Genomic DNA, 25731 nt, shown 5'->3' with positions numbered 1-25731 from the left:
TGGGCACCTGTCACTTGGTGGTCCGACGCAACTGCAAGGATGGGCTGTCACGTACACGAGATATTGGGTACCTAGGCCAAGCCGTGTGTGGTTCCGGGAAAATCAGGTGAGCCCACGAGTTTGGGAAACGGAACGTCAAGAGCGGGATCCGCCGGTCGAGGTTAACTTGACCTGGGCGGGGCGAGGTTTAGGCGAAAAGCCCACTAGCTTCCGGACGCGGGGCCGAGAAGGCGCTAAATCGTTTTGTGGCCACCAGAAGTCCCCTGCCTGCATCGCATGGAAGGAATGCATTGCATCGACGTGGGCAAAAGATGGTCAGCCGACCCTGTAAAGCTGCCCCTCACTGAATAAATGTGCCCCGTAGGCCTACAGTGGAAAGGTACCCGAATTTAACATGCACCTACCTATACGTAGGTAGTTTGAGAAGCCGCCATCGGGTGTTGTCTTGTTTTGTTTATCCCAATTATAGCCTAGTCGCAAACTTTCAATTCGTAAAGAAACAAACAAGCCCAATTCTCGCCGGTACATTTGTTCAGGGCCAAGTGTGGATTCCAATCTCTACAACTGTCCTTTTCTAAATGTCACCCGAGTCATCGAGATAACTACCGTGGTATAGCCTGTGTCGGATACGCATATAGAGTTGAACTGGATATTTTTGTCCTTTACCGGCTTTCGCACTAAACTTAGCTGTCCAAGGTAAAACCAAGGTCGTCTCAACTCGATATACTGGGCAGTGAGGCGACCAACTTGACTCATGATAATTTCCGTTCGGGATATATAAGGCCCCAGAGCCTTGGTCAAATGCTCACAGACTGCGCATCTCGATCAAAACAACGCACCCGTCAACTAGAATTGTGCAGCTTCACTCTACTAAATCAATTAATCTTTTTTATTTCTTTTTTCTTTTTTTTTCTTGGGAACTACGTCGGCCATTCGAGGCTACCTTTGAACAATATGCTTTTGTTCAGAGCTCTCCTTTTTCTCCTTCCGGCCATCTGCTTGGCGGAAAAAGCAACATCAACAGAAGAATTTCCCCCATCAAGAGTACTGGCTGCCTCAGCAGAGCGCTGCTCAAGCTCTGGCGCACCTAATGTTCCTGATTGCAGTGTAAGTCCTTGCCAACTTTCCAGCATTTTGGGTTGTGTGATTTGCCCTTCTGTGCTTAACAATGTATTAAATCTAATGGAATGGTTTTAGATTTGTACCAATGGCTGCGAACCCCTTTTCAAGTGCTGTAAAATACCTCCTCCTCCTCCTACTGTTTGATGTCAATCGTCAGAAGAAGCTTTACAGGTTTTGGCTGGACAAGGGGGTATTTCCAAGTCGCGGGTGGTGATCTATTTAACTTAGGTACCCGACTATCACATTTGTTAAAACTACCATTTAAATTAACTGCAAAGGCCGCCAAGTCTGCTTTTTTATTCTTGCTTTTTTTTTTGGTGCAATGCGCGGCGATATCGGACGCAGAGCAAAGCCTTAACAACTGGGGCCCTGGATAAATTTGAATGAACCTAGGCGCCGGACACGTCACTATTTGGACACCGCATCGCGTCGCATATGTTGTGCCTTGGGCACCTATTCAGAATTCGAGTTTAGTTTCCATCAGCAGCGAGGCATGCTCCAAGACGTGTCCTTTTTTGTTTCGACCTTTTGTGATTCTTCCCCCGCTTCCGAGTAGAGGAGCCATGATCTCATTGACCAGCACCGTTAGACTTCAACTTGATGCTACTTGGTGAAAAAGTTGGAGACGAATCACGATGCACGGTAGGAGAGCTCACCGTGCCGAATATAGCTCATGCAAGACTAGCATTTGTTTGCGCTGGTCAGTAATAGAATTATAACTTCAAACCGCTTCAAGTCCTCAAAAGAAGTCATATTATAAGCTGAGAAGAAGCTTTGATTAGCTTTGGTTTTATTATTTCACAGTCAAAAGCGCGTATGAATTAGAACCAGGGCTTGGTACATGCTCAGACTCGTCGAGTTCTACTGGCCAGACTAGCAAACATACACGAATTCAAACTGCGTAACAAGGTTGAAATTAATTAGTGTCTCTGCCCAAAGTGTTCGCTACGTATAAATTAAACCAATAGGCTAGTTTGAAATCTGAATTTCAATTACATCAAACTTTGAGGGAATAAATTAATTCTCAACTTCATCTTTGCTTATATACAGACCCTCTACTCTAAAATACGTCCTTCTGCCAAACCTACAACCTGCCACCGCTGCCGTCATCTTTACTGCTATCAAACCCCGGAGCGCCGTCCTTGCCCCTAGCCTTGTCGATGTTGCTCTGGAACTGAGAATCCTTGATGCCGATGGTGGCGGCGCCAAAGTCGTGCGAGAACAACTTGTCCCGCAGCTGCGTGCTGGGGAAGCCGTCAAACGACACCAGCGAGCCCAGGAACCACTTGCCGCGGTGGTTCTCAATCTTGCCGTCGTCGGCCTCGCTGCCGAAGCGGAAGCAGTGCGTGCCGATGCCGTCCTTGTGGTAGACCATCTTGGGGTGGTCGCCGTCCCACCTGACCTCGTCCGCCTGGCGGGTGGCGTAGCCGCCGTGCGCCGACGCGGCCACGAGCCGGGCCCGGTCGCCGCCCTCGACAAAGACGGCGACGTGCTCCCAGTCGTGCCGGTGGCCGACGTCGGGCAGGTAGGGCAGCGCGACGTCCTTTTCAAAGTAGTAGTCGTACAGAAAGACGCACCAGCCGTTGTTGCAGCGCGACCGCACGTAGACGTTGTTGTTGTCCAGGTCCGAGGCGTCGCGGCACCCCGTGTCGGTGCCCGTGAACATGTTGTTGAGCCCCGGCGTTATCTTGCCCGTGCCGTCCATCGCCGGCGTGTTGTAGCACCCGTCCTTGTCAAAGTCCATCGTCGGCTGCCACCTCAGCTCCGGCGCCGAAGCGTTTTGCGGGAGCGCCTTGGGAGGCTCGCGGCGGAGGAGCTTGTGCATGTTCAGCATGTCGTCCGGCACCGGAGACGCACCTAGTATCGGGGCCATGGTGGCCAAGACGACGGCGCTCAGCATGGCGCCTGTTCTGGGTCTTCGGGACATGGTGTAGGATTAAAATGTTATTTTTACGTTGGGAAAAACTGGAGATTGTTAGATATACTTGGCAGGTTCAATGTACGCTCAGATGTTTTTATCTGTCTCGTTGAGCTGCTTCAGCGCAGACAAAAGATAAAAAAGGGGACGCATGCCAGCAGTCATATATCACGGACCGCAGGATGCAGGCTTAGGCATCCGGGGGCTCACCGCAGCCTCTGAGCACCATGAACAATGTGCCGGCCTAAATTATTGTATGACGGGCACACAGCCCTCGAATCCATGCCATGTGCCGAGCGAGGTATGTGCTGGGCTGTCATGATCACTGGGCTGCTGCTAGGGTTTATTTGATGCCTGTCTGGAATGCATGGCTTCCCGATCGGGGGACAAGGGAACCGAGCTGTCTGCTCTTTTTTTTTTTTTTTTTTTTTTTTTTTTTTGCTGGTGTATGACAATTAGTGGGCGCTAGTAAAGCATAGTAAGCAGTGGTGGGTAACCGTGGGTTGTAATTGCCGTGCTGGATGAAGCACGACAAGCCGGGGGAGTTATCCGAGTCTTGGCTCTGCATTTGGGGGCTGTGCTTTCCTTTTGAAGATCAGCCAGACATGTTTTTTTTTGGCGGACGACATTGATTCTGCTGCTGCCTGGCGTAACTTTGTCTTGCTGTTACATTTAATTCGGGTGGCATCCCTTTTGCGATTGTGCAAAGATTAGGTAAACTTTGCTACAGTATCTGCCATTCACAAACAACCCTGGAATCGATGTCTGTGGTCAGCTTAATTGGCTGTCATCCAAAAGAGGCGGCAGAACCCGCATCTCACTAGACACTTATATCGCGAGTAGTCTGGTCGCTAAAAGAGCCAGATTTTGACGCCGAATTAGGCATGCATGACCACACAGTTACAAGATCATTTACAGCAAAATTGTTTCTATTTGTTTAATTGCGCTGATATCTACGACTAGTCAGTTTGCATGGTATTGCATGGTAGACAAGACATGCGATTTGTAAGGGTTTTCAACCGATTGTGGGCTCCAAGCTGAATCCCGCGGCATTTCCACCACGGCCACCGCGGTCTTGACCCAAAATCCTACTCGAGATAAGTTGGCTACGCATCATGCAGTGTACAAGTGTAACTGGGTATCTTGGGACCTTTGGCTTTGATTTGTATAAATACTTGATGATTAGAGCACATGTTGACGCTTTGTTTTTGATCAAAATTCTGCAAGCTTTTACTAAAAGTAAAATCTCACATACACTACATGCACTTGCAAACAAGAATGTCGGGCTTCAAATATTCCATCATCATCACCGGGGGCACAGCCGGTATGGGGTTTGCAGCAGCCACGCAGATGGCCAAAGACTGCCCGGACCACCTCATCGTCATCGCGTCGAGGAGCAGCAACGACGACGCGGCCGGCGCCATCAACAAGTCCCTCAACCAGTCCAACACGCAGTTCCTCCCCATCGACCTGGCCAACCCGACCGACGTCCGCCGCTTCGCCCGCGACTGGATGGCGGACGAGAGCAAGCCGCCCATCAAAGCCCTCGTCTTCAACGCGGCGCTGCAGTTCCCCAACGGCCTGACCCTGACCCCCGACGGCATGGAAAAGACCTTTGCCATTGCCCACGCCGGCCACGCCCTGCTCTTCCACCTGCTGTTCCCCAGGCTGGTCCCGCGCGGCGCCCGCGTGGTGCTGACGTCGAGCGGCACGCACGACCCGGCGCAGCGGTCCGGCATGCCCGACCCCGTCTACACCACCGCCGCCCAGGTGGCCTACCCGCCGCCCGAGCGCGCCGCCCTCCCCAGCCGCGCCCACTACACCACCGCCAAGCTCTGCAACGTGCTCTGGGCGTACGCGCTGGCGCGACACCTCGGCGACGCCGTGCCGGAGCGGAGCGTGTCGGTCACGGCGATGGATCCGGGCCTGATGCCGGGGACGGGGCTGGCGCGGGAGACGACGCGGGTGCAGCGCTGGCTGTGGGTCGCCGTGCTGCCGAGGCTCCTGTGGCTGCTGAGGATGGTGTTTTCGCCCAACGTGCACACGGCCGAGGAGTCGGGCCGCAGCCTGGCCCGGCTGGCTGTCGGGGCGGACGTCGAGGGGGTCACGGGGAGGTACTTCGAGGGCAGGGAGGAGATCATGTCGAGCAAGGATAGCTACTCGGAAAAGCTCCAGGAGGATCTTTGGGACTGGACGGTGAATTTTGTGGCGGGGGGCGACAAGGCCGAGGCTGAGAGGTTGAATGCGTTTAGGTAGTGGTTGAGCTGTCCTGGAGGACAAGCAAAGTGTGGGTAAATTCAAACAAGTAAAGGACAAGCAATTCCTTTGATTACTCTTGCCATGCTTGCTGTGCTACAACGATGCTACAGTATTCTGGCCTAGGCAAGCGAGTTTGATTTGAATAACTAGCCGCAGATACCCGTCAACTTCTCATTGGCAGCTAAGCCAGCGATGATTAATAATTGCCTAGACAGGCCCATTATTAGAGGCTGAGATATCTTTGTTAATCTAGCCACCAAATTTCTATTTTTCAGGGAAAAGAAATCAAAGACTCTCTGGCCCATTTTTATATTCAAAGATTATACTTTGGCGGGTCTCTTATGGGCGTCCAGCGTAAACAAAGACTTTGAGACAACAGACGTCGGGCCAAACCTGCTGCGCTGACTAAAGTAGCAAGTCTTGCATATGTCAGGTGTGCGTCCAGTTGTAATAGTCTTTAGTCAAGCTTTCACTACTTTGTATTACTTTTGTACTTGATTGTTATTCTGACCAAGATAAGCCACATTGATGGATAAAAGGCTCATGTTAAAGCGACAGTGCGCAGGCCGAGGGCTTGACGGTTGAAAATGAAACCCAATAATCCGCTGGCTAGGCGCTTGCTGAGCATTCCATCTTGGCGGTCCCAGATAATGACCCCGATTCTGGAGAAAACACCGCAGGGGGACGCTACACATGGCCTCGACGTATGATTCCGTCAGAGTTTCCTCTTTAGACTAAACTGGACCAGACCCCAATCATCAATGAGCCAAATCATGGTACTTACACATGCCCACCAACTGGCGGCCTGAGCCAAGGGGGAAATTATACGTCGTCGACGAAAAAAGAATAAGCGGCGCATTCGCTAAAGAAACTCTAATTCGTCCTCTGGATTGTACGCAGAATACGGTGTGAAATCAAAAACAGGGACCGGCCGCTTGGACCGGTCGATCCGCCTTTCCAGTTCTTGAACCTCCCACATGACTCGACTTGCCTCTGCAGTCCGCCACTCGGGTCTTTTCTTCGGCAGATCTGTACTATGTAAGCCCTGACTGGTTTTGGGATCGGCGTAGCCTGCTCCACTGCGATACGATATTGCAAGATATAAGCCACGCATGTTCAGCCCTGTAAATTTAAAGTCGTAGAGTTTTCCTAGGGGGAAACCGTACGATTATACTGCGAAAGGAAATGGGGCTGCAGCTGCCAATGCCAATCCTAAAGGTGGGTTTAAAGTTTGAAGCGGAGGATAAAACAGCGTCGCTTAATTGCACTTGTTTCAATAACCGATCCTCCAGGGTCCGCAGGGGAGTTATAATACCTTGTTTATTCCGCATTGGGCTATTCAACTACTGGTATAACATATCCAGAGCTAAATTTGGATCTTTTGGAGACAAGGTCGGTCAATGCATCCGACGTCACTGCCGTTGGATCCAGAGTTGCACCACCAATCTCGAGTTAGGTTTTCGGTGTATATAACCGACAAGAGCTTTCCACCGTTTGACGATCTGTTCCTCTTGTTCTCCATCCACCAACACTTCACTTCTTTCACCAAACCCTTTTTTTTTTCAAACAAAACTTTACCCGCTCGACCAGCATCCTCCACCATTCATGGGTCAGACCCACCTTTGTTAGCGATTCACACCCAAACACACCAATAAGCTTAACAGCTGAAGAATTTTCGCCCTCCGGGCGCCGGTCGTCATGGCCTCACCAGAGGTCTCAAACCGCCGCGCGCGCCCGCAGAGCACGCCGCAGGCTTTGCCGCAGGGCCAGGCCGAGTCAGGACACGTATCTCTCGACACGCGCACCGCTAACGCGCCTGAGCCGGCTGGCCGCGGAAGGTACTCCAGCCTCCCGGCCCTGGCCATCAAAACACTGCAGCAGGAGTTGGAAAACGTGGAAACAGTCGGCAGCTGGCTCGAAGAGGTCTTTGCAGCCAAGCTCGAAAGTTTACAGGCCCCGGAGGACGCCGCGCTTAGGAGAATTGTTCTTGAACTTGACGACGTGATCAGCGGCTGGTTCCTCAGTCGCACCCTCCCTGAAAAAGAGCGTTCGCGCTCCCCGTCGCGTTCGCCGACCAGTTCCAGCGAAAGGCGCAGCATTTTAATTACGAGGACGGGCACGGCGTCGTCGGCCTCTAAAGGCAGAGGCACGCCCACTAACAAATCGGTCACATGGGCCGAGCGAGCCGCCACGCCACCAGCGGCGGCCCCAACGCGAATTTTAACCCCGGCCACGCGCTCGTACCCGATACGTACGACGCCCGGCAATGCACCTGACAGCCCCGCAACTCCCTCCCAATCGGGCCGGGACCGCTCCCAAGCCCCGAAACGTTTGACAGAACAGCCGTCCAACCGCATCCTGATCCGCGTAAATGACAAATTGCGGATGGTGACGAGGGAGCCATACGCGGTAACGACCAAATTGGCCGAGTTGGTCTCGGTGCCACACAGTGAAATCCCAAACGCCAAGCGTACCCCCACGGGCTGGGGTGTTACGGTGGCCTCTGAGGAAACACGGCAAAAACTCCTCAACCCCAGCGCGGTCAAGGCCATTATGGACGCATTGGACGCGCGGGAAGTCACTGTCCCGACAACCTGGCACACATACGCCGTTTCTGGAGTGCCCCGAACGCTCAATTGCCTGGACGGAAGAAAGGACGTACATGAGGTAATCCAGGAGGAGATTACCGTGGCAGCAGGCCAGCAGCCAGTCAACTGGCATATTTCCAAACATGGTTACGACCCACATACGGCTGAGGGCACGTGGATAGTGTCCTTCCTTCAACCCGTAAAGCCCTTTCAGCTTTTTGGAGTGTCGAAACGTGCGCGGAAGGTTGAAAAATCACGCAAAATTACACACCACCACGACGGTTGCCAGGGATATTGCGAAATACGTCGCTGCGTACGGCAAGCGCGTTGCGGCATATGTGGTGAAGCAAAACATGCGACAGAGGAAGAGCCGTGCAAGGCAGCCCCCAAATGCGTTAATTGCCACGGCCATTTCCCATCCGGACATGAGAATTGCCCTGCCCGACCTTTGGTGGTAAATGGGAAGCTTGAACGACCTTCACAGCGTAAACTTAAGGGGATTCGCAGAATCGGACGTGCCAACCGTGCCGCGATTATCAACGACCGGGCCGAAACGGCCCGCCGAGAGCCAGCACCTGCAATCCCGGTCCTAAGCACCTCATCGCAGCATTCGCAAACCTCGAGCTCCCGATCGAGCATTTCAAACAAAAGAGCGCGGCCATGCGAGGCGGCAGGGGCGGACATCCGTAACTTCCTGCAGGTTGAACAGGAACGCGTGCACGACGAAATCGTTTGGGCAGCCGAAATGGAGGAGGACGCAGCGGCTGCCGAACCTTGCCCCGCTGATGGGATAGACTTGGAAGCAACCCGTCGATTAATATGACGAAATACTCGCTCGGCAATATGCAGCGGGAATGCCTCGACGTAGTTTGGGCCAACGTAGGTAAAAGGATGGGTGTGCATCTGAGCCTATTGGAGTTGTGCCACCAGAGAAAGGTGGACCTGGTTAACGTTTAAGAGCCATGGTGCGGGCTAAATACGATTACACAAACGCACCCGGGCTATAATGTTTTTGCGCCAGTGGACGAATGGCACGCCAACACTTACGAAGCCATGACTGGGCTCCGGCCCCGGGTGCTCACCTACGTCAAAAAGGGGGCAGCCCTAAGGGCCGCACAACGACGGCTACCGCAGGGCCAAAATACGCGGGACATACTCTGGCTCGAAATTAACGGAATATTGTTTGTTAACGTATATAGGGCTCCGGGCACTGAAGCCGCGCTGGAAATGGTATGCAATACCGTGCCAAATGGACCCACGGTGCTAGGCGGCGATTTTAACGTAGCGGCTGCTGCATACCAGCCGGGCCGCGCAAACGCACGCGGAGGGGACCAACTGACGGCATGGGCGCAAGCCCAGGGGATGAGTTTTACAGGAAATATCGGCGTGCCCACCCACCGCGACGGGGGTTTACTGGATATGGTCTTTTCCAACCTCCCCAGCACAATAACTGTGGTTGACAGCAGTCTTTACACAGGCTCCGACCACGAATCCCTTTATACCACGCTGCGGACGCGCGGCGCCCCCCGCCCGGAGGCGATTAACGTTTCGGTTAGGGACGACCGGTTACCAAAGTTCGCGGAGCTACTTGCTTTTGGCATGCAAGACATGCCGGACCCGGGATCCGCGGCCGATGGCTACGCATTGGACGCGTGGGTAGCTGAATTTACAACTTTATGGGAGCAAGTGACGTGGGTCGTGGGTACGCCGGCGGGAAAAAGGGACAGCTCGGCTCCCTGGTGGACCGAAAACTGCCAGCGGCTCTGGTCCGAATTCCAGCGGGTTAAACGGAGCGCTGTAAATAGGGCAGACGCCTCTGCCGAGGAAAAAGCCTATACGAAAGGGGTGCGGGCCGCGAAGCGGGAGTACTGGAGGCACCGGATCGACCAACTGCGCGACGATAAGAATTTGTGGAACATGGTGGGCTGGCTGGGAGCCGGACCACGCCTCCGGTCCCCGCCGCTGGTTATTAACGGCGAGCAAGTGAGCGAGCCTTTAGCAAAAGCGGAAGCACTGCAACGGGAGGTGCTTGGCCGATTTTCGGCGGAGGATGACCTGCAGGGAGACCCCTTGGAGGCCTGGTCGCCGGACGAGGCTAAAATCCCTTGGGACACCCAGGTTAGTGCGGAAGAGGCGGAGCGCTCCTGCATTGGGGTTACGAGCACGTCCCCGGGCATCGACGGAATGACCGTCCGGCTATTAAAAGCCGGATGGGTTTCGTTGGCCGAGCCGGTGCGCAGGCTCTACCAACGTTGCCTGGAACTCGGACATTTCCCAGCGCCTTGGAAGAAGGCCGAAGTCGCGATGCTACCGAAAACGGGGAAGAAAGACCGGAGCAGCGTTCGATCCTGGCGGCCTATAGCCCTCCTCTCCTGCATCGGAAAAGGCCTCGAGAGGCTCGTTGCACGCCGGATAGCTTGGGCCATACACGACAACGGGCTCCTTAGCTGCACCCACGGCGGTGCCCTACCCAAACGATCGGCGACGGATCTGGTTTGTGCCCTCGCCCACGATATCGAGCAGGCTTTAGCTCGCGGGGAGGAAGTTACCCTTGTCGCATGCGACGTCCAAGGCGCCTTCGACGCCCTCCTCCATGGGCGATTAATACGGAAAATGCGGAGCCTTGGGTTTAGTAAAATGCTCCTCAGGTTCGTGATTAACTTTCTAAACGACCGCCAGGCCCGAGTCCGGCTGGAGGGTACGACCACGGGCTTTAGGCGGCTTGGGTGCGGCACCCCGCAAGGGTCTCCCCTTTCCCCGATCCTATATATGCTATATTTGGCGTATCTCGTCAAAAACGGTACGAAGTGGCGGTTGGTATACGCAGACGACGTGCTTACATGGAAATCGTCACCCTCGTTGGAGGAAAACGTACGTTGGCTGGAAGATAAACTCCGGGATATGCACGAAATTGCGGCGGAAGAGAAGATCCATTTTGCAGCGGAAAAGACAGAGGTGATCCATATTACTAAGAAAAGGCACGGTCGCAACCCGGAAATCCGGATTAATGGTAGAACGGTTACCCCGGTCCAATTACCGGGCGGTCGACGCGGACAAAGCGCCTCCGGGGCCGAGCGCTACCCGGGCATGCGTTGGCTTGGTTTTTGGTTCAGCCGACGGCTAGACGGGCGCCGCCACGTGGCCGAAAGGGCTGCCAAAGCAATGGCGGTCGCTGCCCACCTTAAGAGCTTTGGGGCAGTAAAATACGGACCGCCTGCGGCTGCACTTCGCAAGGCAGCGGTAGCATGCGTGGGTTCCTCGGCCACCTACGCAGCCGAGGCATGGTACAACCCAGCGCACAAGCAAAGAGGATTCCTCAAAGCATTGAACAAACCGCTGGTTTTAGCGGCACGGGCAATCCTCCCGGCGTATAAAACCACCCCCTCGTCCACTGTTCTCAGGGACGCAGGACTACCCTCGGCCCGCGTCGCGCTGGCCTACACCCGCCTGAAATACGGCGCCCGACTAAGGCTCGCGGACAAGGGGCACCCCCTTGTCAGCCGCCTGCGTGAAACACCTCGTGCCCGCAACTCGGGCCATTCGGCCACGACCCTGCAAACGGCTGCACAACTTCTCCCGCGGATCCGGAGACTAGAGTTGCGCGCACCTCGCAATGCCCCGGATTCTCGCACTGACCCCACCGGAGGAGTCCCGAAAGAGGAAGCGGCCCGCCGCTTTATCGAATGGCTGGACATGGTATCACCTGACGATATCGTGGTATATACGGATGGTTCGGAAAAACACGAAAACAACTGCGTCCAAATAGGGTACGGATGGGCCGCTTTTAGGGCGGGCCTGGAATTTGCCGCAGGCTCCGCATTTATTACGCCGGAAAGCCACGTTTTCGACGCCGAGGCGATTGGCGCCCTAAAAGGGCTACAGGCGGCAGCCAAGGCCCAGCCAGGCGCCCGGATCTGGATTTGTGTGGACAGCACCTCGGTTATTTGGGGTCTTAAAGGCGACGCGCCGCGTTCGTCCCAATGGGCCTTTCTGGAGTTCCATAACCTTGTCGATCTACTCCGAAAACAAGGTACCGAGGTTCGGGTCCGTTGGTGCCCTGGGCACCAGGGAATCCCGGGAAACGACCGGGCTGACGAGCTGGCCAAGGCCGGCTCCGCCGGACCGCCGGACCCAGACCCGAGGGCTCAGCAAACCACGTATAGCGGTGCCGGCACGGTCCTCAGAGCCATTCTTTCGAATATAGAGAAGGACTGGTGGCGTAAAGAACTCTGTGAACGGTCCCCCGCATATAGGGAATGGAAATTCCAATACACACCGAGAAAGGAGCCCGAGGAACTGCGTTTGCCAAGACCCCTACTGGGCCATTATTTGGCCATGAGGACCGGCCACGGCGATTTCAAAGCCTACCATGACCGTTTCAACCACCAGGATGCAAACACCTCGTGTGCCTGGTGCTGGAAGCGGACCTCCCCTGAACACCCGGTGCACTGCCGCTTTTCGCGGGCGGTGTGGAGAAACTGGCCGTGGCCTGACAACGACCGGCCGGTCGGGCCGCCAGACCGCGCCCAACGCCGCAAATTCTTCCAGACAAGCCTCGGGCAACCGACAAGCTTTCAGGCGTTTTCGATAGCCACCAACTACTTCAGCGCCCGCCCCAGAGCGGCCCGCCAGCGCCCCGCGCGCCACGAACGCACTTTACGCCTAGGGACACCGATCGTAAACGACTCGAACTCTGACGAGGAATAGACTTACTGCCTTTTCACCCACACTTCACGGCACAAGCCGTCAGACGAACCCTCCGTGCACCTTAGGCACGGGGTCGCGTCAGTGAACTAACCCCCTAAGCAGGACCGGGCCCGAACCCGGTCAGGCACGATCCGCCTCTGCCCTCCTTGTTTTCCCCCTGTGTAAATAAAGAAGATAGAACGCGCGCCGAGATACCCCTCGGGAGGTTGCTAACGGCCGGCTAACAAGCCGGGCCGAGCCCGGCGTTAACTAATACTACTACTAATACTACTACTACTTTACCCGCTCGACCGGTCGGCGGCTTTGCATTTTCGTCAAGCCCATTTCTTTTCAGCCTGTTTTCAACAACAACAACAAAAAAAGAAAAACAACAAAAAAAAAGACAACAAAAACCCAAAACACCGCCAACATGAAGTTCTCAGCCACTTTCATCTTCGCCCTGGCCGCCTCCGTCATGGCCCTGCCGGCTCCCGAGTCCGACAACACCCAGGCTCTCGAGGCCCGCCAGGCCGGCAAGAAGTGCCGCCTCTTGATCACGGGAGGCAAGGCCGGCACCGGCACCTGCGTCGGCAACGGCAGGCTCTGCAAGGTCGCCGACCCCGGCGCGCCCGGCGGATCGAGGACTCAGGTCTCCAGCGAGTGCGCCGTCTAGAGGGGGAGCTTGGAGAATGACATTTGATGGCGTGTTGGCATTGCGGTTATCTACTTGGCGGACTTGCATATGTGGAGTTTTATATCAATATATATCGTGTTGTGGTCCGCTTTCTGGGTTTAGTTTGCCTTTTGCAGACGTGACGGTGTTCCCAAACTATTCGACAAAAAAGAGCTTTCGGTGGCTTTGAGTGGCCATTGAAGGAACTGGCGATCAACAGAGCCCGCTGTCGGCGACATTTTTTAGGTTATGCTAAATGCTCAAATCATATTTTAGATGACCCAAGAGAGCTTGCGCTCTGTTCAGTAAATGTAAGTCGGGTTTGACTTCATCGCACAAACGCAAACTATGGTCTATATGGCAGGGGAAGGACGCTGCTGTCCCAGCAGATGCTGAGGGGAATAATTACAGCCATACATCAGCAAACACTACTAGTCTAGGATCCCGGTCAAAAATAAAAAAAAAACATGTTTTGCTATCTGGATGCAAGGCATAGGCTGCTTTCGAAACACGGACTGGGATGTTTTGGCTATCGGCAGCGAACTGTTGCGTTGTCGCCGGCTTAGCACGACTTGTGAACAAGAGGAATCCTGGCTGCGCGTATCATTACTCAACGGCTTAATCCATTACGACAAGGCTGCATTTGGGAGATATGGTCTCACGACCAAGGTGAGTTCACCCTCAAGGCAAATTTAGATTTTTACCAAGTATCCCTTTTTTTTTCTTTTTAAGGAAGGTGCGATGCCCACCTGAGAACAGAGGATCCCTACGAGAACTCCGAAACGCGCTTCTCTTTTGGCGTGGTGGATGAGGACAATAAAGAACAGAGCGACGACAACGACCTGTGGGAATTCCAGAAAAACCGGCGAGCGTCAACGGCTATCCGATGCTACACCAACGATTGGAATCTGGGCATACTCGCCGAAGATGACGAGTCCAGTCATGAGATGCATGGATGGTTAGAATCTTTAGCAGAGATTGAGAGTTTGACAATCCGAGTATTTCCCACTGCTCGATATCCAGGATGGGAAAACTCTGTGGAAAATGGGGGTTCGGGTTTACCCAAAGAAGACTCACCAAGGCATGGATAGATACCTTCGCTCCAGTGCCATGACAGACTTGGACGAGGCAATCGCTTTGTCTGACGAGGCTGTCAAAGATATCCCAGAAAGCCATCCATCTCGGTTCACACTACTAAACAACCTAGGAGGTCAACTTGGCCAAAGATTTTCGCGTGCCGGAGCAATGGAGGACTCGGAAAAGGGAATTGCCATCGCTCGAAAGATTGTCAAAACTATGCCAGAAACCCATCCAGACCGAGCTTTACAGCTAAGCAATTTGGCGGTCCAGCTCAATCTTCGGAGTCAACAAGGTGACAGAGATGCAGGCGCCAATATGGAAAACATAAAAGAGGCCATTTCCAGGGTTCGAGAGGCCGTTAAAGCTACGGGATCGAACCATTTAGCCAAACCTCTACGTCTCAACGCCTTGGGAGTTGCACTTGGCGAGAGATATCAGCACACCGGGGACATTAGAGACCTAGAAGAGGCAATCGCCGTCACAAAAGAGGCTCGTGAAGCTACCCCTCAAGATCATCCGAACCGGCCTGCGTTGCTAATAAATCTTGGTCTTCGACTGGGCGACAGATACTCGCTTCAATAGATCATCGAGTTCGAGCTGGCATCCTTTTCTTGTTGCTGCCAGACACTCTGGCTGCCCTCCAGATGCTAGAGACCGGTCGTGGTGTTCTCACCGGCTCCCTCTACAACATACGCACCGACATTTCCGGCCTCGAGGAAAAACATCCAGATCTTGAGCGGGATTTTGTTCGCCTTCGAAACCAGCTTGATGCACCGACCCAGCTCAGCGATGTGGATCCAGACTCTCGACACAAAGCGAGCGCGGAATTGGATAGACTCATCGACGAAATTCGACATTGTCCTGGTTTTGAGCGATTCCTCCTGTCTGCCACCGAGGATGAGATGCGAGAAGCGGCTGTGTGCGGCCCAATTGTCGTCATCAACGTGAGCTCCCACCGCTGCGACGCATTGATCGTTGAACAATCTGGTCTCCGCGTCGTCGGCTTGGCACAGCTTACTCCAGCCAGCCTAGAAGAGCATGCTGGTGACTTGGGTGGGGCCGAGACGCTGACCTGGCTCTGGGATGTCATTGTCAAGCCTGTACTTGACGCGTTGGGAATCACTGCGCCTCCAGCTGGTAATGTTTGGCAGCATATTTGGTGGATTCCAACCGGCATCCTAACACGGTTTCCACTCCACGCGGCCGGGCATCACCACAAGCACAATGCAGAGACAACAATGGACAGGGTGGTGTCCTCATACAGCCCGTCCATCAGGTCAATCATACACACTCGCCGAAAGCAAGGATTGGAAAAGGATGCCGACTTGGGTGTGAACGTCGTCCTTGTCGACATGCGAGAGACGCCCGGCCACAGTCCGCTCCTCTATGCGACAGTGGAAACCAAGGCGGTAGAGCAAGTCTGCAAATCTATAGGACTGCGGTGCGACCGGCCTTTGGCATGCAAGGAGCATATCCTAGCTGCTCTGGAAAGCTGCGAGGTTCTCCACTTTGCCGGCCACGGAGGGACTTGTCCTGACCCCTTACGCAGCTTTCTGCTCTTGAAGGACTGGGAAAACAGCCCTCTGACGGTGGAAAGCCTTTTTGAGAGGAACCTCTCTGCTCGTTCCCGTTTTCTCGCCTACCTTTCTGCTTGCGGTACAGGCCCGATCCAAGACAGCTCTTCAGTCGACGAAAGCATCCACTTGACGACCGCCTCAGTCAAGGGCGATTACGAGACTGCTGTTGATCATGTGTTGAAGTTCCTTGTCGAGGTGGGCGAAGTCGTGCTCCCTGTGGGGCTTTTTGTTTTTGTTAGTGGTGGATTTTGTTGCGTTTGGAGCCGAAGCTTGTAACTGCGCATACTCGACCAGCCCAATCCTGCCCGAAACGGTGCTTGTACTCTTGGAAGGGAAAGTGACCCCTACTTTGCCTGTTGTAAGACTGTGTGAATCGATGCCGATGATAGCACGACCACAAGGAATGCAGCTTTGCATCCCCGAATGACAAACTAGAACCCCCAAAGTGCTTGTAGCAGTATTGGAAAACTGAAAATGGACCACATTCGTCCCTGAAAAACTGCCACGGCTTTGGCGGCATGAGCCCGCACTCGAACCCTGGGAATGGGTAAATGACCAGCCCAACGAAAGACTTGTGGCATGGCGAAGCTGGACGCTGCGATTCACTGTTGGCCGCCAACTATTGTCGACGTCATCCTCCCAAATCACAAGCAAGCCAGAAACGCAATCGCCCGACATCTTGGTAGTATGTTCATATATTGTTGTTGTACATGGGTAAGGTGGTTTTAGTCTACAAGATCATTAGCTCATCTTTCTCTCCAAAAACGTGCTCCCGCCATCTCTCGGGAGACGCCTTCTCCCCCTTTGTTTCTAGACCCCAGGCGAAAACTAAGCCAACTTCAAAACGCCAGGCCATGCGGATAAGTGGAGTGTGACAAATGTTAAAAACAGCGACATGTGATGAAGCAGCTCCGAGTAGAAGCTTCATCCCGGTCGTCTAATTTAGGTGGCCGCTGCAGCGTCCAGGTCCAAGAACCCCAAGGTCTGGATTTTGCCAGGACTTTACTCAGCACCATGTTGTCGACGCCATGTCGAAACGGCTTTTCAATGTTGCAAACAACATTCAACTCCCCAGCCGTCAAAGGATACGAGTTTTAGTGGCAACAATGCCCGCCCATAAAACCTCACCGGGCTAGCCTTTACAGCTTCGGCGGCTCCTTGGGCTTTTCCTTGTATAGATTCGGCTTCCACCCGGCCTGCACCTCGGCATCCAGCTCGGCCTGCTCCATCTTGGGCCGGAGGTCCGCCTCGAGCCTCTCCCTCGCCCTCAGGATCTTGCTCTGCAGGTAAAAGGACCCGCCCTTCTCCGGGTCGTTGGCGTCAAACAGCCTCTTGAAGCGCGAGTGCACCTCCTCGAGCGACTCGGCCGTCGGGCTCGGCTCCTTGACGTTGAGGATCTGGCACGCCTCCTGCGTCGTCATGCTGCCCGCGCCGCCCATGCCGCCCGCGCTGCCGCCGGCCTTGGCCTGCGCGCGCTGGTACGCAGAGGACTGCTGCGCGTGTCGGTAGGCTTCGCCAAAGGCCCGGCCGAACACGCGGCCGCCGGTGATGATGGCTTGTGTTATTATCCGGTGAGCCTGGAGCACAAGGACCAAGTTAGTGAGGGGATCGAAGACGAGTGCGAAACCTTTGGCTGGGAAGGTCTCTCTCCAGAGGGGTGATCTAAGTGGCGGCAGTGAGGCCACGGTAGAGATTGAGTCGTACCATTGTGAGTTTTGTGAAGCGGATTCAAGGGAATTATGATTCCGCAAGGGACTGCTGCTGGCGTGTACTTGTGGCGCCTTGACTCGAGGCTTGGCGTGTCCTGTGGTGTTTGAGTGGGCGTCGGTTTTTTTTGTCGACACGCCGGCCTGGGGTTTGTTCTGTCGTCGGGAAGAAGTTCGCGAAAATTCAGAAATCGCGGCGCCGGCAAAGCATCGGTCGCCTCCGATACCCATCGATTAGAAAAGTTTAAGTGGGTCCTCGAATGGATGCTAAGACGCTCGGATCCTTTTTCTGCGTGGCTGATGGAAAAGGTACGTACCTTTTGCAAAGTACCTTTTTGTAGCTAGCTTTGCGTGTTAAATAGTGGAGTGGCTCAAAGCTCACCAAAATGTGGCCCAGAGTAGCCACATCAGCATTCACCAACACAAGTTGGAATTCCTCAGGCAATCCCTGTATCAAGAAAGAAGCAAGATCGCAACTTTGGGCCGACACAAATCTGTCAACCTCGATATTTATTTTTTTCTAGTCTTCTCTTTTGTTTTCCCGTCACGTCTTTCGGTGAAAAGATCAAGTACCTGGCCGGCAGGGCCACATGCATAGTTGCTGCACGCTCGTCGCACCTCATCCGACCAAACAGCTGCGCAGCTGTTTGCGACCGCTTTTTTTCCAGTGGAAACCGAATCAGATACCTACTCCCAGCAAGAATCCCATAACCCTCCACAGCGCACGGCGCTCTCTACCCAACACAGCACCCCCAAAGCGACGATAAACTCCACACAGGGGGTTTATCGATTTTTTTCTTTTCCGGTCAGCATGTCGAACTACTACGGCGCACCCAACAATCAAGCATACAGGCCCTCGTCAGCCCAGAACCTCCAGTTCTACCCCTCCACATACTCGCCCGGCGTCGGCGGCAGCGCACAACCACAACAAGCAGGCTACGGCGGATACGGAGCTCCCCCCGCGCAACAAGGCGGCGGCTATGGCGTCTCGTCGGGTGCTGGTTTCAACTCGGGCTTTGGCGCCGCCGCGGGGGTGTCGGGGCGCATGGGCGAGCAGGGAGGCTTGAGGACGGGGCTCTTGGCGGCCTTCTCCACCGAAGGTTACGAGGGTGAGCCGCCGCTGTTGGAGGAGCTTGGAGTGAACTGGGATCACATATGGACAAAGGTGAGATACAGCGCAACGGGGTCCGCCCCCTCGATCCGATACCAGTTGTTGGCATAGTATTAACGCAGCTGCAGACACTCGCCGTGCTCAACCCCTTCAAGCGGATAGATCAACACCTCATGGACGACTCAGACCAGGCCGGACCGATACTGTTCTTCATCCTCTTTGGTTTCTTCCTGCTCTTCTCCGGCAAGCTTCACTTTGGCTACATATACGGCCTCGCCGCCCTGGGATCCATCGGCCTGCACCTCATCCTCTCCCTAATGTCACCCAGCGACGGACCCCACTCCTCCGCTCCCGGCGCCGCACCTCCTTACTCGTCGTCGCCCGCATACCCAGACGCCCCCGGCTCTGCTGTGTCGGGCGGCGGCCCCGGCCAGCAGGCGGGCGGCCACCTCTCCAGCACGCTGACCATCGGTCGCTCGGCGTCCGTTCTCGGATACTGCCTGCTACCGCTTGTGGGGACGTCGGCCATCGGCGTCGTCGTGCCCATGGACACGCCCTTTGGCATCGTCCTGACCGCCTTTGCCATCATGTGGTGCACGTACAGCGCCTCGGGCATCTTTGTCGCCGTCGGCCGCATGCGCGGTATGCGCGGTCTGGTTGCATACCCGCTCGCTCTCTTCTACGTAGGCTTTGGCATCATGAGCATCTTTAGCAGCCGCGGCAGTGGGTCCATGGCTAAGCTGGCCGACGCTTCGTCACGTGCTGCTGCGTGAGCAAAAATCTGTGTTGGGAGGGAGGGTTTTGAAATGGAAAGCAGAAAAAAAAAGACATCAGACTTGGGAAGACTAGCTATAGCTCGATGGTTGTCGGAGGAGTTTTCAATGCCCTCGAAATTATCCGAGCAAATCATGGGACAAGTAGCAGCGACCTACCATCTGGGGTCTCAATTGCTCACTTGTCCGCTCGAAGGGGGGATAGAGCTCTTGTGGGGAGGTGCCTATGATGTGTGACCTATTATGTGTGAAGGCGCTGCGGCTAGAAGGGCAGACATCATTTGCAAAGTATTGGCGGGCTTGGCGCGCGCAAGATGAGGGGAGCTCTGGCTCATCATATATTCTACACCAAGCCGGCGACAGGCGAGTTTTGACTCATGTACTTTGTATAGAAAAAGCGTTGCTAGCTCTGGTGGATGATACAAATGAGATATCATATCATTCACGTTCCAAAGATGCCAACATTCTGCCGTGATGGATTGATAGTTCATTGAAGTGAACCTATGATGACACGTTTGGTTGACCATCGAACAGAGGAAAAATGCATCCTCCATGACTTGGCCCATGAAACGGGCCCCATCCGTAGCATCCGTTTCAGAGACGAGAAAAACGTAGAGACTTGTAATTCTCGATGAGATAAAGTACCAGAAGTGCAAAAAGAGATTCTAATAGAATCTAAGCAGTAAATGTCTTCTGCCTGGTCACAAATTGACGATGATAAACGACTATTAGGTATACGCCAACTTCCAAAAGTGAAGCGGCAGAAGCTCAACCACGCATGAAAAAAAGAAAAAGGCCGATGGTGGAACAAGGGAAAAAGAAAAACCCAAAAGCCAAAGATTCTATATAATGTACAAGACTTCTTGTTCCAAAGCCTAGAATTCAACCCAAATAAAAACCCACAACGCCAAATCTGACCATTCCTCCGTCTGCGTGATCTCGTTCAACATCCTCAAGCCTTCTTCTCGGCATGGCAGGCTAGCATCGAGTACTGACCACCAGCTCCGGCAAACGTGATGTTTCGGTCACGGACGGCAGTGTTGTCGATCAGGGTGGGCGCCTCGACGTCGTCCGAGGTACCCTGGCCGGTCTGGTAGTTGATGGAGAAACCCCACGAGTAGACCTTGCCGTCCTCAGTGATGGCAAAGGAGTTGTCGGTCCCGGCAGCGACGGACACGATCTTGGGCAGGCCTGCGTATCAATGTTAGCAAGCGGGTGATATGTAGCAGGGTAGGCTAGATTTGACATACCTGGGATGACAGTGGGAGTCTTCAGGATACGCGGCTTCTTGTAGTCGTCGTATATGGCGTTCTCCTCCGTGAATGAATCAAAAGGCAAACCGGTTTGGTGGCCATCGATACGGCCCCAGACAAGGAGTCGACCGTCGTCTGTGCAAGCGAGCGAGTGATGCTCACCGCCGGCGATATCCACAATCTTGTAGTCCATCAACGACTCCACCTTGACGGCAGTCAGAACAGCGGCATCAGAGTCACCAGCATCCTGCTCGATGGCGAGCTGGCCAAAGTTGTTGAGACCCCAAGTGTAGACACCACCCTCCTTGTCGACCGCAAAGCTGTGGTAGGAACCGCACGAGATCTTGACGACCTTGACGCCGCGCTTGAGGCCGACACCGCCAGGGCGGAGGGCCGACGCCAGCAACTCACGTTGCACGCAGCGGCGGCCGAGCTGGTTCTGTTCAGGGCAACCCCACGTGTAGAGCTTGCCGGCGCTGTCGAGTGCCATGGCGTGGTTGGAGCCGGCGGCGATTTGCACAACCTTCTTGGGCTCGGCGAGGAGGGTGGGGAATTTTTGGATTTTGATCGTAGGTGTGAAGCCGAGGACGCCATCGCTTGCCTGTCTTGCGTGTTAGTAATTGCTGGCCTAGGTAAGAAGGAGAAGAATAGGTAGTCAAAAGTCGACTTACGCGGAAGGTTCCCCATCCGTAAACACGGCCATCTTCCGTGAGTGCAAAAGAGGCGCTATCGCTGGCGGCAACCTGGACGAAGCGTGTGCCCTCGGCAACATCGCTCATGTCAATCTCGGCAGGGTTGCTCTCCACGGGATTCAGACCGCTGTCTTCGCCGTCTTCAGAGTCCGAGTCCGAGTCTTCAGCATCCGCGTCACGAAGACCACCATCCCAAGTGGTGTCACGGCCAAGCGCACCCTGGTCGTTGACGCCCCACGTGAGTACCTTGTTGTCCTTGGTGAGTGCAATAGCATGCATACCACCACAGTCAAGCTGGACAACACCGACCTTATCGGCAGACAGATTGTGGTTGATGCGAGGGCGCTTGACGTCGATGGGCTTCTTGTTCTCATACTTCATGCTACCCAGGCCCAGCTCGCCGGACGATCCCTCGCCGAAAACAAAGACGTCCAGGACCGCATCGGGAGCATTGTTGATCTTAGCACCAATCTTGACCTTGGAGACGGGAGCGGCCGTCCGTACACGCTTCACGGGACGCGGCTGTTTGATCTCCCTCTCCGGCGCGGGCTTGTCCTCGGCCTCACTCTCGTCCTTTGCGGCCCCCCGGTCGTGCGACGGCTCGACGGTATCCTCGCGCTTGCGCTTAGTGGGCGAAGACGCGCCCGTCACCTTGGGCTCAGGGTCGGCATTTTCCTTGTCAGCCTCGGGCGCGGGCGTCTTCTTCTTGGTGGCAGCAGCCTTTGCCTTCTTGGGCTGGGCAGACGCGGCTCTCTTGGGGGCCGGGACGGGAGTAGAGCGCTTCTTTGTAGCCGGGGGCGCAGACTTGCGCGAGCCCTTGGCGGGCTTTTCTTCTTCCTCCTCACTGTCCTCGTCCTGCGCCTGCTCAACTTCCTCTTCTTCTTCTTTCTCCGGCTCGGGTTCCTCAGCAACCTTGCGCTTCTTGGGGGCAGCCTTTGTCGCGGCAGCCTTGGCGGGCGCAGCCTTGACCGGAGCAGCCTTGGCCGGAGCAGCCTTGGCCGGAGCAGCCTTGGGCTTCGCAGCAGCAGCTGTCTTCTTGGCTGGCGCGGTCGTCTTGGTCACACCGGCGCTCTTCTTTGCCGGAGCGGCCTTCTTCGCGGCTGGGGCAGCCGCGGCCTTTGTTGCTGCTGCCTTCTTGGGCGGCATTATTAATATTGACGTTTAAAGATTCGCGAGATAAAGAGTAAGCAACGGTGTAAAAAAAAAGGAAGACGCGTTCGTGCGTGCGTAGACTTTGTGGAGTGCGTTGGTGGTCGATGCGCGCTAGCTTTCGTGTATTTACGACAGATGTACAAAGAATGCGAAAAGTCAAATGCGAGTTGCACGTTGCGAAAAGTCAATCCGAAGAAAGTCTTTTCCGGTGATTTAGACGATCCCACTCTCAACCTGAAAGAAAGAGTAGGGTAAAAAGACAGAAACTAGGCGGAATGGGCCAGAGGAAATGTTGATTGTTACTGGAATTTTTCTGTGGTCGTCCTGCTGGAGACGCGCCACCTGATTTTGTTTGTCCGACCATACAAAACTCAGCGCTACTGCAGCCTGTGCATCCAACCGTGTCATCCTCTTGTGAGCTCACCCAAGAAAATTTTGACCGCTCTCAATGGCAGAAACGAGAGCTCAATCGCCGTTTTAGGACATGTGCGCCACAATAGCAACGAATAATGACAGGGGAGACCCTGCATCTGTCCGATTGCAGCCAGGAAGACCAAGCTAAGGGCGCGTCAAGGTGACGTTGTATGAGAAGAGAACGTTTTTTGCTTTTTTATCTGTCGATTGTGGATATCAAGGGTCGATGAATGAAGCATCAGAAGATACTTGACTTGCACGATCCCTTTTTACCATCTGTCTGTTTCTTGCATGTTCTATGCTGTACGTCTGATTTCCAAGTGCAGAAAAAAGTACAAGAAGGATTTTCTTCCGTCCACGGAAAATTACCCAGCGGCTTTTGTCCGTCACAAATAAGCGCTGGGTTTTTTTCGGCTCGGAAAGGTTGATTCGGCACGGCACATCCAACGTCAACGAATCCCGCTATTGGTAAATACAGGCAAAACAAGTTTTAGCAGAACCAACCGCTTCCAAATCTCGGTACTCGGCAATAGAGTGCTACCTAGGTATCTTAGTCGACAAGGACATCATACAACGCAAAATTTTGCAATAATCGTTGTAGTCAATCACTATTTTTTTCACGCCAGAGTGGTATCGCATTTGATGCTTTGGATAAGATCTTATTGGCGAATCAAACGTTAACTTATAGTCCCAATCATTTCTTTTATTCTTCTTCTTTTTCTGTGCGGCTCTACAGGTATAGATTGTTATTGTTCGCCATTTACAAGAACCAACTGAGCCCTTTCGGGCTGCACCTTGATTGGTATCAAACATCTATAGCCTCACCTCCTTGAACTGCTTGAGCCTCCTTCTTGCCGTGGATGCTTTGAGTGTGCAAGTTCTGGCCAAGGACCGAACATGGTAGTTCAGTACGAAACCCCCTGTTCACTAAACTGTCACGTGGACAAGGAGGAGTCTGAGACTGAGCCTTCATAAGACATAAGTCCTCAGAACTTCTGAGACAGCTTGCGAACAAAATGTATCTTTATCTTTCGGTCGAAGGTTCCCCAGTGTGGTTAAATAATTGCATTTAATTTTTTTCGCCTTGTAGCGTCTGGGATCCACGATGATAATATGTAATAGTTCATTGCTCAATGCGATGGGGTATACTGAGTGTCATAGAGTACACGAAAAAAGAAGAAGAAAAAAGACCCAGAATAACGCCAGAAATAAATCCCTTGCCGATAATCTTCATTTATTTCTTGGTAGTGAAGTCGGTCTCGTTGGCAGTGTCATAGACGCCCGAGGCTCCTCCCTTCTCACAAGTGCAGGCATCTAAACCATTATATGTTAGCAAAGCCGGATCATCGGATTAATGGTGGGGGATCAATCAAGGTCAAACATACCGGCAGGCCTGACACCGCAGGCGCAGGCGTTTCCGCTGGGGGTGACGTTCTCGGCGGCAGCGCGGTCGCAGTTGCACTCACCGGCCGGGCGGGCACGGCACGAGCACCGAGGTCCGGTGACGGCGTTCTCGGTGGAAGCCTTGTCGCACGTGCAGTGAAGGGCGGACTGCTTGCCACAACTGCAGGTTGCTTGAGTGGCTGATGGTGGGGGTTGTGGGTTAGTATTTGATGGTGACGAATACCTAAGTAGTCATTTTAAGGCTGTGGGACGCTTTCAGGTAGGCTTGAAACTTACCACAGACGCAGACGTCACTCTTGCCGCAGCAGGTGGATGCCTTGGAAGCTTGGGTGGCCATTTTGATTGTTGGTTGGTTGTGAGATATGGAAGAGCGAGTGAATGTTGAGGAAGATGTTTTTTTGCTGATGCGTAGATTGTGAAGAGTTGCAGTGATTGGGACTGTGAATGTGTGATTGATGATGGTTTAGCAAGGAAGACAGTCGGTATTCATAGAGGAGTTTGCAAGTACTTATAGTCGGATTGCCATAAACGTTCCTTCCACTCGTCCCTGCCACTCGGCCCTGCCAAGCTTGCCTCCTTTGGCAAGAGATGACGGGGTGCGTCCAGAGTGATGGTCATCAAATAGGCGCTGATTGGTTGAGCTCTCAGCCCTACAGATGGATCCTAGCTCCACAATGTCCATGCGTCCAATAAGAATCGTTGGATTTCTCATCTTTCGGGATTCTTTGTCAGTCGAACCACAATGAGCTGACCAACACACCGTTTTCCATCGTCAGGATTGGTTTGTCACGCCATAATTCGTCCCACATCGCGGGCAATGCCGCGCCTACTGAATTAGCTGAGCGTTACTGGAGAATGCTGGTTACGAGTCTAGATCGCTAGGTAGCCACGTAATGGACCCTGCCGGCACAATATTGACAGGTACCACAGGGGTAAGAGGGATGGTTGACCCACATATGTGACCAATTATTGCCGAGAGTTCGCTCTGCTCTGCCTTCCTCTACGCTTCGTCCAACTTCCGCGGTCAAGTGCCTGGGCCCTTCCTTTCTCTTCTTGTCGACAAACAGTAAAATGAAAAATGAACGCGGGGCTCCTACAAACATTATTTGGTATATGTGAGCGTTTTGAATCAACAAATGCCGCCATGCTTCGGAACGTTACATACGGAGAGTATTCCACTGAGTATGCTTTAATGGATGATTTGTCGGGCGATTCATTGCCATGTCAACTACTGCTCTTTTACCTTATCACCAAACAAGCAATCAGCAACATATCTTGGACCGACAGCTGCCCTTCCACAGCTGCTTCCTTCACTTACTTCCT

At 53.9% G+C, this 25731-nt stretch overlaps 10 protein-coding genes across 10 annotated transcripts; 6 read left to right on the top strand and 4 right to left on the bottom strand.

The window, feature by feature from the left end:
• The first annotated feature begins 384 nt into the window (after positions 1-384).
• On the top strand, positions 385-1465 carry MGG_00400 (uncharacterized protein). Its single transcript, XM_003718628.1, has 2 exons — positions 385-1107; positions 1198-1465. Exons 1-2 carry the CDS (start codon positions 802-804, stop codon positions 1264-1266), a joined length of 375 nt encoding a protein of 124 aa, XP_003718676.1. The 5' UTR covers positions 385-801; the 3' UTR covers positions 1267-1465.
• Positions 1466-2206: 741 nt separating this feature from the next.
• On the bottom strand, positions 2207-3238 carry MGG_00401 (uncharacterized protein; the record flags this gene model as incomplete). The annotated part of the gene is made up of 2 exons (XM_003718627.1): positions 2207-2979; positions 3217-3238. The coding sequence occupies 2 exons, from the start codon at positions 3236-3238 to the stop codon at positions 2207-2209; spliced, it is 795 nt and encodes a 264-aa protein (XP_003718675.1).
• Positions 3239-4168: 930 nt separating this feature from the next.
• Positions 4169-5354, top strand: MGG_00402 (uncharacterized protein). The gene has a single exon (XM_003718626.1). It carries the CDS (start codon positions 4301-4303, stop codon positions 5294-5296), a length of 996 nt encoding a protein of 331 aa, XP_003718674.1. The 5' UTR covers positions 4169-4300; the 3' UTR covers positions 5297-5354.
• A 1643-nt stretch (positions 5355-6997) lies between these two features.
• On the top strand, positions 6998-8710 carry MGG_17465 (uncharacterized protein; the record flags this gene model as incomplete). Its single annotated transcript, XM_003718625.1, has 1 exon — positions 6998-8710. The coding sequence occupies one exon, from the start codon at positions 6998-7000 to the stop codon at positions 8708-8710; it is 1713 nt and encodes a 570-aa protein (XP_003718673.1).
• Positions 8711-12887: 4177 nt separating this feature from the next.
• On the top strand, positions 12888-13246 carry MGG_17464 (uncharacterized protein; the record flags this gene model as incomplete). Its single annotated transcript, XM_003718624.1, has 1 exon — positions 12888-13246. The coding sequence occupies exon 1, from the start codon at positions 13004-13006 to the stop codon at positions 13244-13246; it is 243 nt and encodes an 80-aa protein (XP_003718672.1). The 5' UTR covers positions 12888-13003.
• Positions 13247-14491: 1245 nt separating this feature from the next.
• Positions 14492-16179, top strand: MGG_11584 (uncharacterized protein; the record flags this gene model as incomplete). Its single annotated transcript, XM_003718623.1, has 2 exons — positions 14492-14794; positions 14893-16179. 2 exons carry the CDS (start codon positions 14492-14494, stop codon positions 16177-16179), a joined length of 1590 nt encoding a protein of 529 aa, XP_003718671.1.
• A 391-nt stretch (positions 16180-16570) lies between these two features.
• MGG_00406 (mitochondrial import inner membrane translocase subunit tim-16) lies at positions 16571-17923 on the bottom strand. Its single transcript, XM_003718622.1, has 2 exons — positions 17608-17923; positions 16571-17480 (listed from the first exon to the last, which is right to left on the bottom strand). The coding sequence occupies exons 1-2, from the start codon at positions 17608-17610 to the stop codon at positions 17043-17045; spliced, it is 441 nt and encodes a 146-aa protein (XP_003718670.1). The 5' UTR covers positions 17611-17923; the 3' UTR covers positions 16571-17042.
• A 55-nt stretch (positions 17924-17978) lies between these two features.
• On the top strand, positions 17979-19968 carry MGG_00407 (uncharacterized protein). Its single transcript, XM_003718621.1, has 2 exons — positions 17979-18774; positions 18849-19968. The coding sequence occupies exons 1-2, from the start codon at positions 18421-18423 to the stop codon at positions 19491-19493; spliced, it is 999 nt and encodes a 332-aa protein (XP_003718669.1). The 5' UTR covers positions 17979-18420; the 3' UTR covers positions 19494-19968.
• Positions 19969-20445: 477 nt separating this feature from the next.
• On the bottom strand, positions 20446-22584 carry MGG_00408 (RCC1 domain-containing protein; the record flags this gene model as incomplete). The annotated part of the gene is made up of 3 exons (XM_003718620.1): positions 20446-20684; positions 20744-21347; positions 21418-22584. 3 exons carry the CDS (start codon positions 22582-22584, stop codon positions 20446-20448), a joined length of 2010 nt encoding a protein of 669 aa, XP_003718668.1.
• Positions 22585-24014: 1430 nt separating this feature from the next.
• Positions 24015-24916, bottom strand: MGG_00409 (uncharacterized protein). Its single transcript, XM_003718619.1, has 3 exons — positions 24685-24916; positions 24390-24587; positions 24015-24318 (listed from the first exon to the last, which is right to left on the bottom strand). Exons 1-3 carry the CDS (start codon positions 24743-24745, stop codon positions 24239-24241), a joined length of 339 nt encoding a protein of 112 aa, XP_003718667.1. The 5' UTR covers positions 24746-24916; the 3' UTR covers positions 24015-24238.
• Positions 24917-25731: the final 815 nt, after the last annotated feature.

This window comes from Pyricularia oryzae, chromosome 5 (genome assembly GCF_000002495.2).
Source record: "Pyricularia oryzae 70-15 chromosome 5, whole genome shotgun sequence".
NCBI lineage: Eukaryota > Fungi > Ascomycota > Sordariomycetes > Magnaporthales > Pyriculariaceae > Pyricularia > Pyricularia oryzae.
The sequence above is the reverse complement of the archived record's forward strand: the minus strand, read 5'-3'. Positions and strand labels throughout refer to the sequence as shown.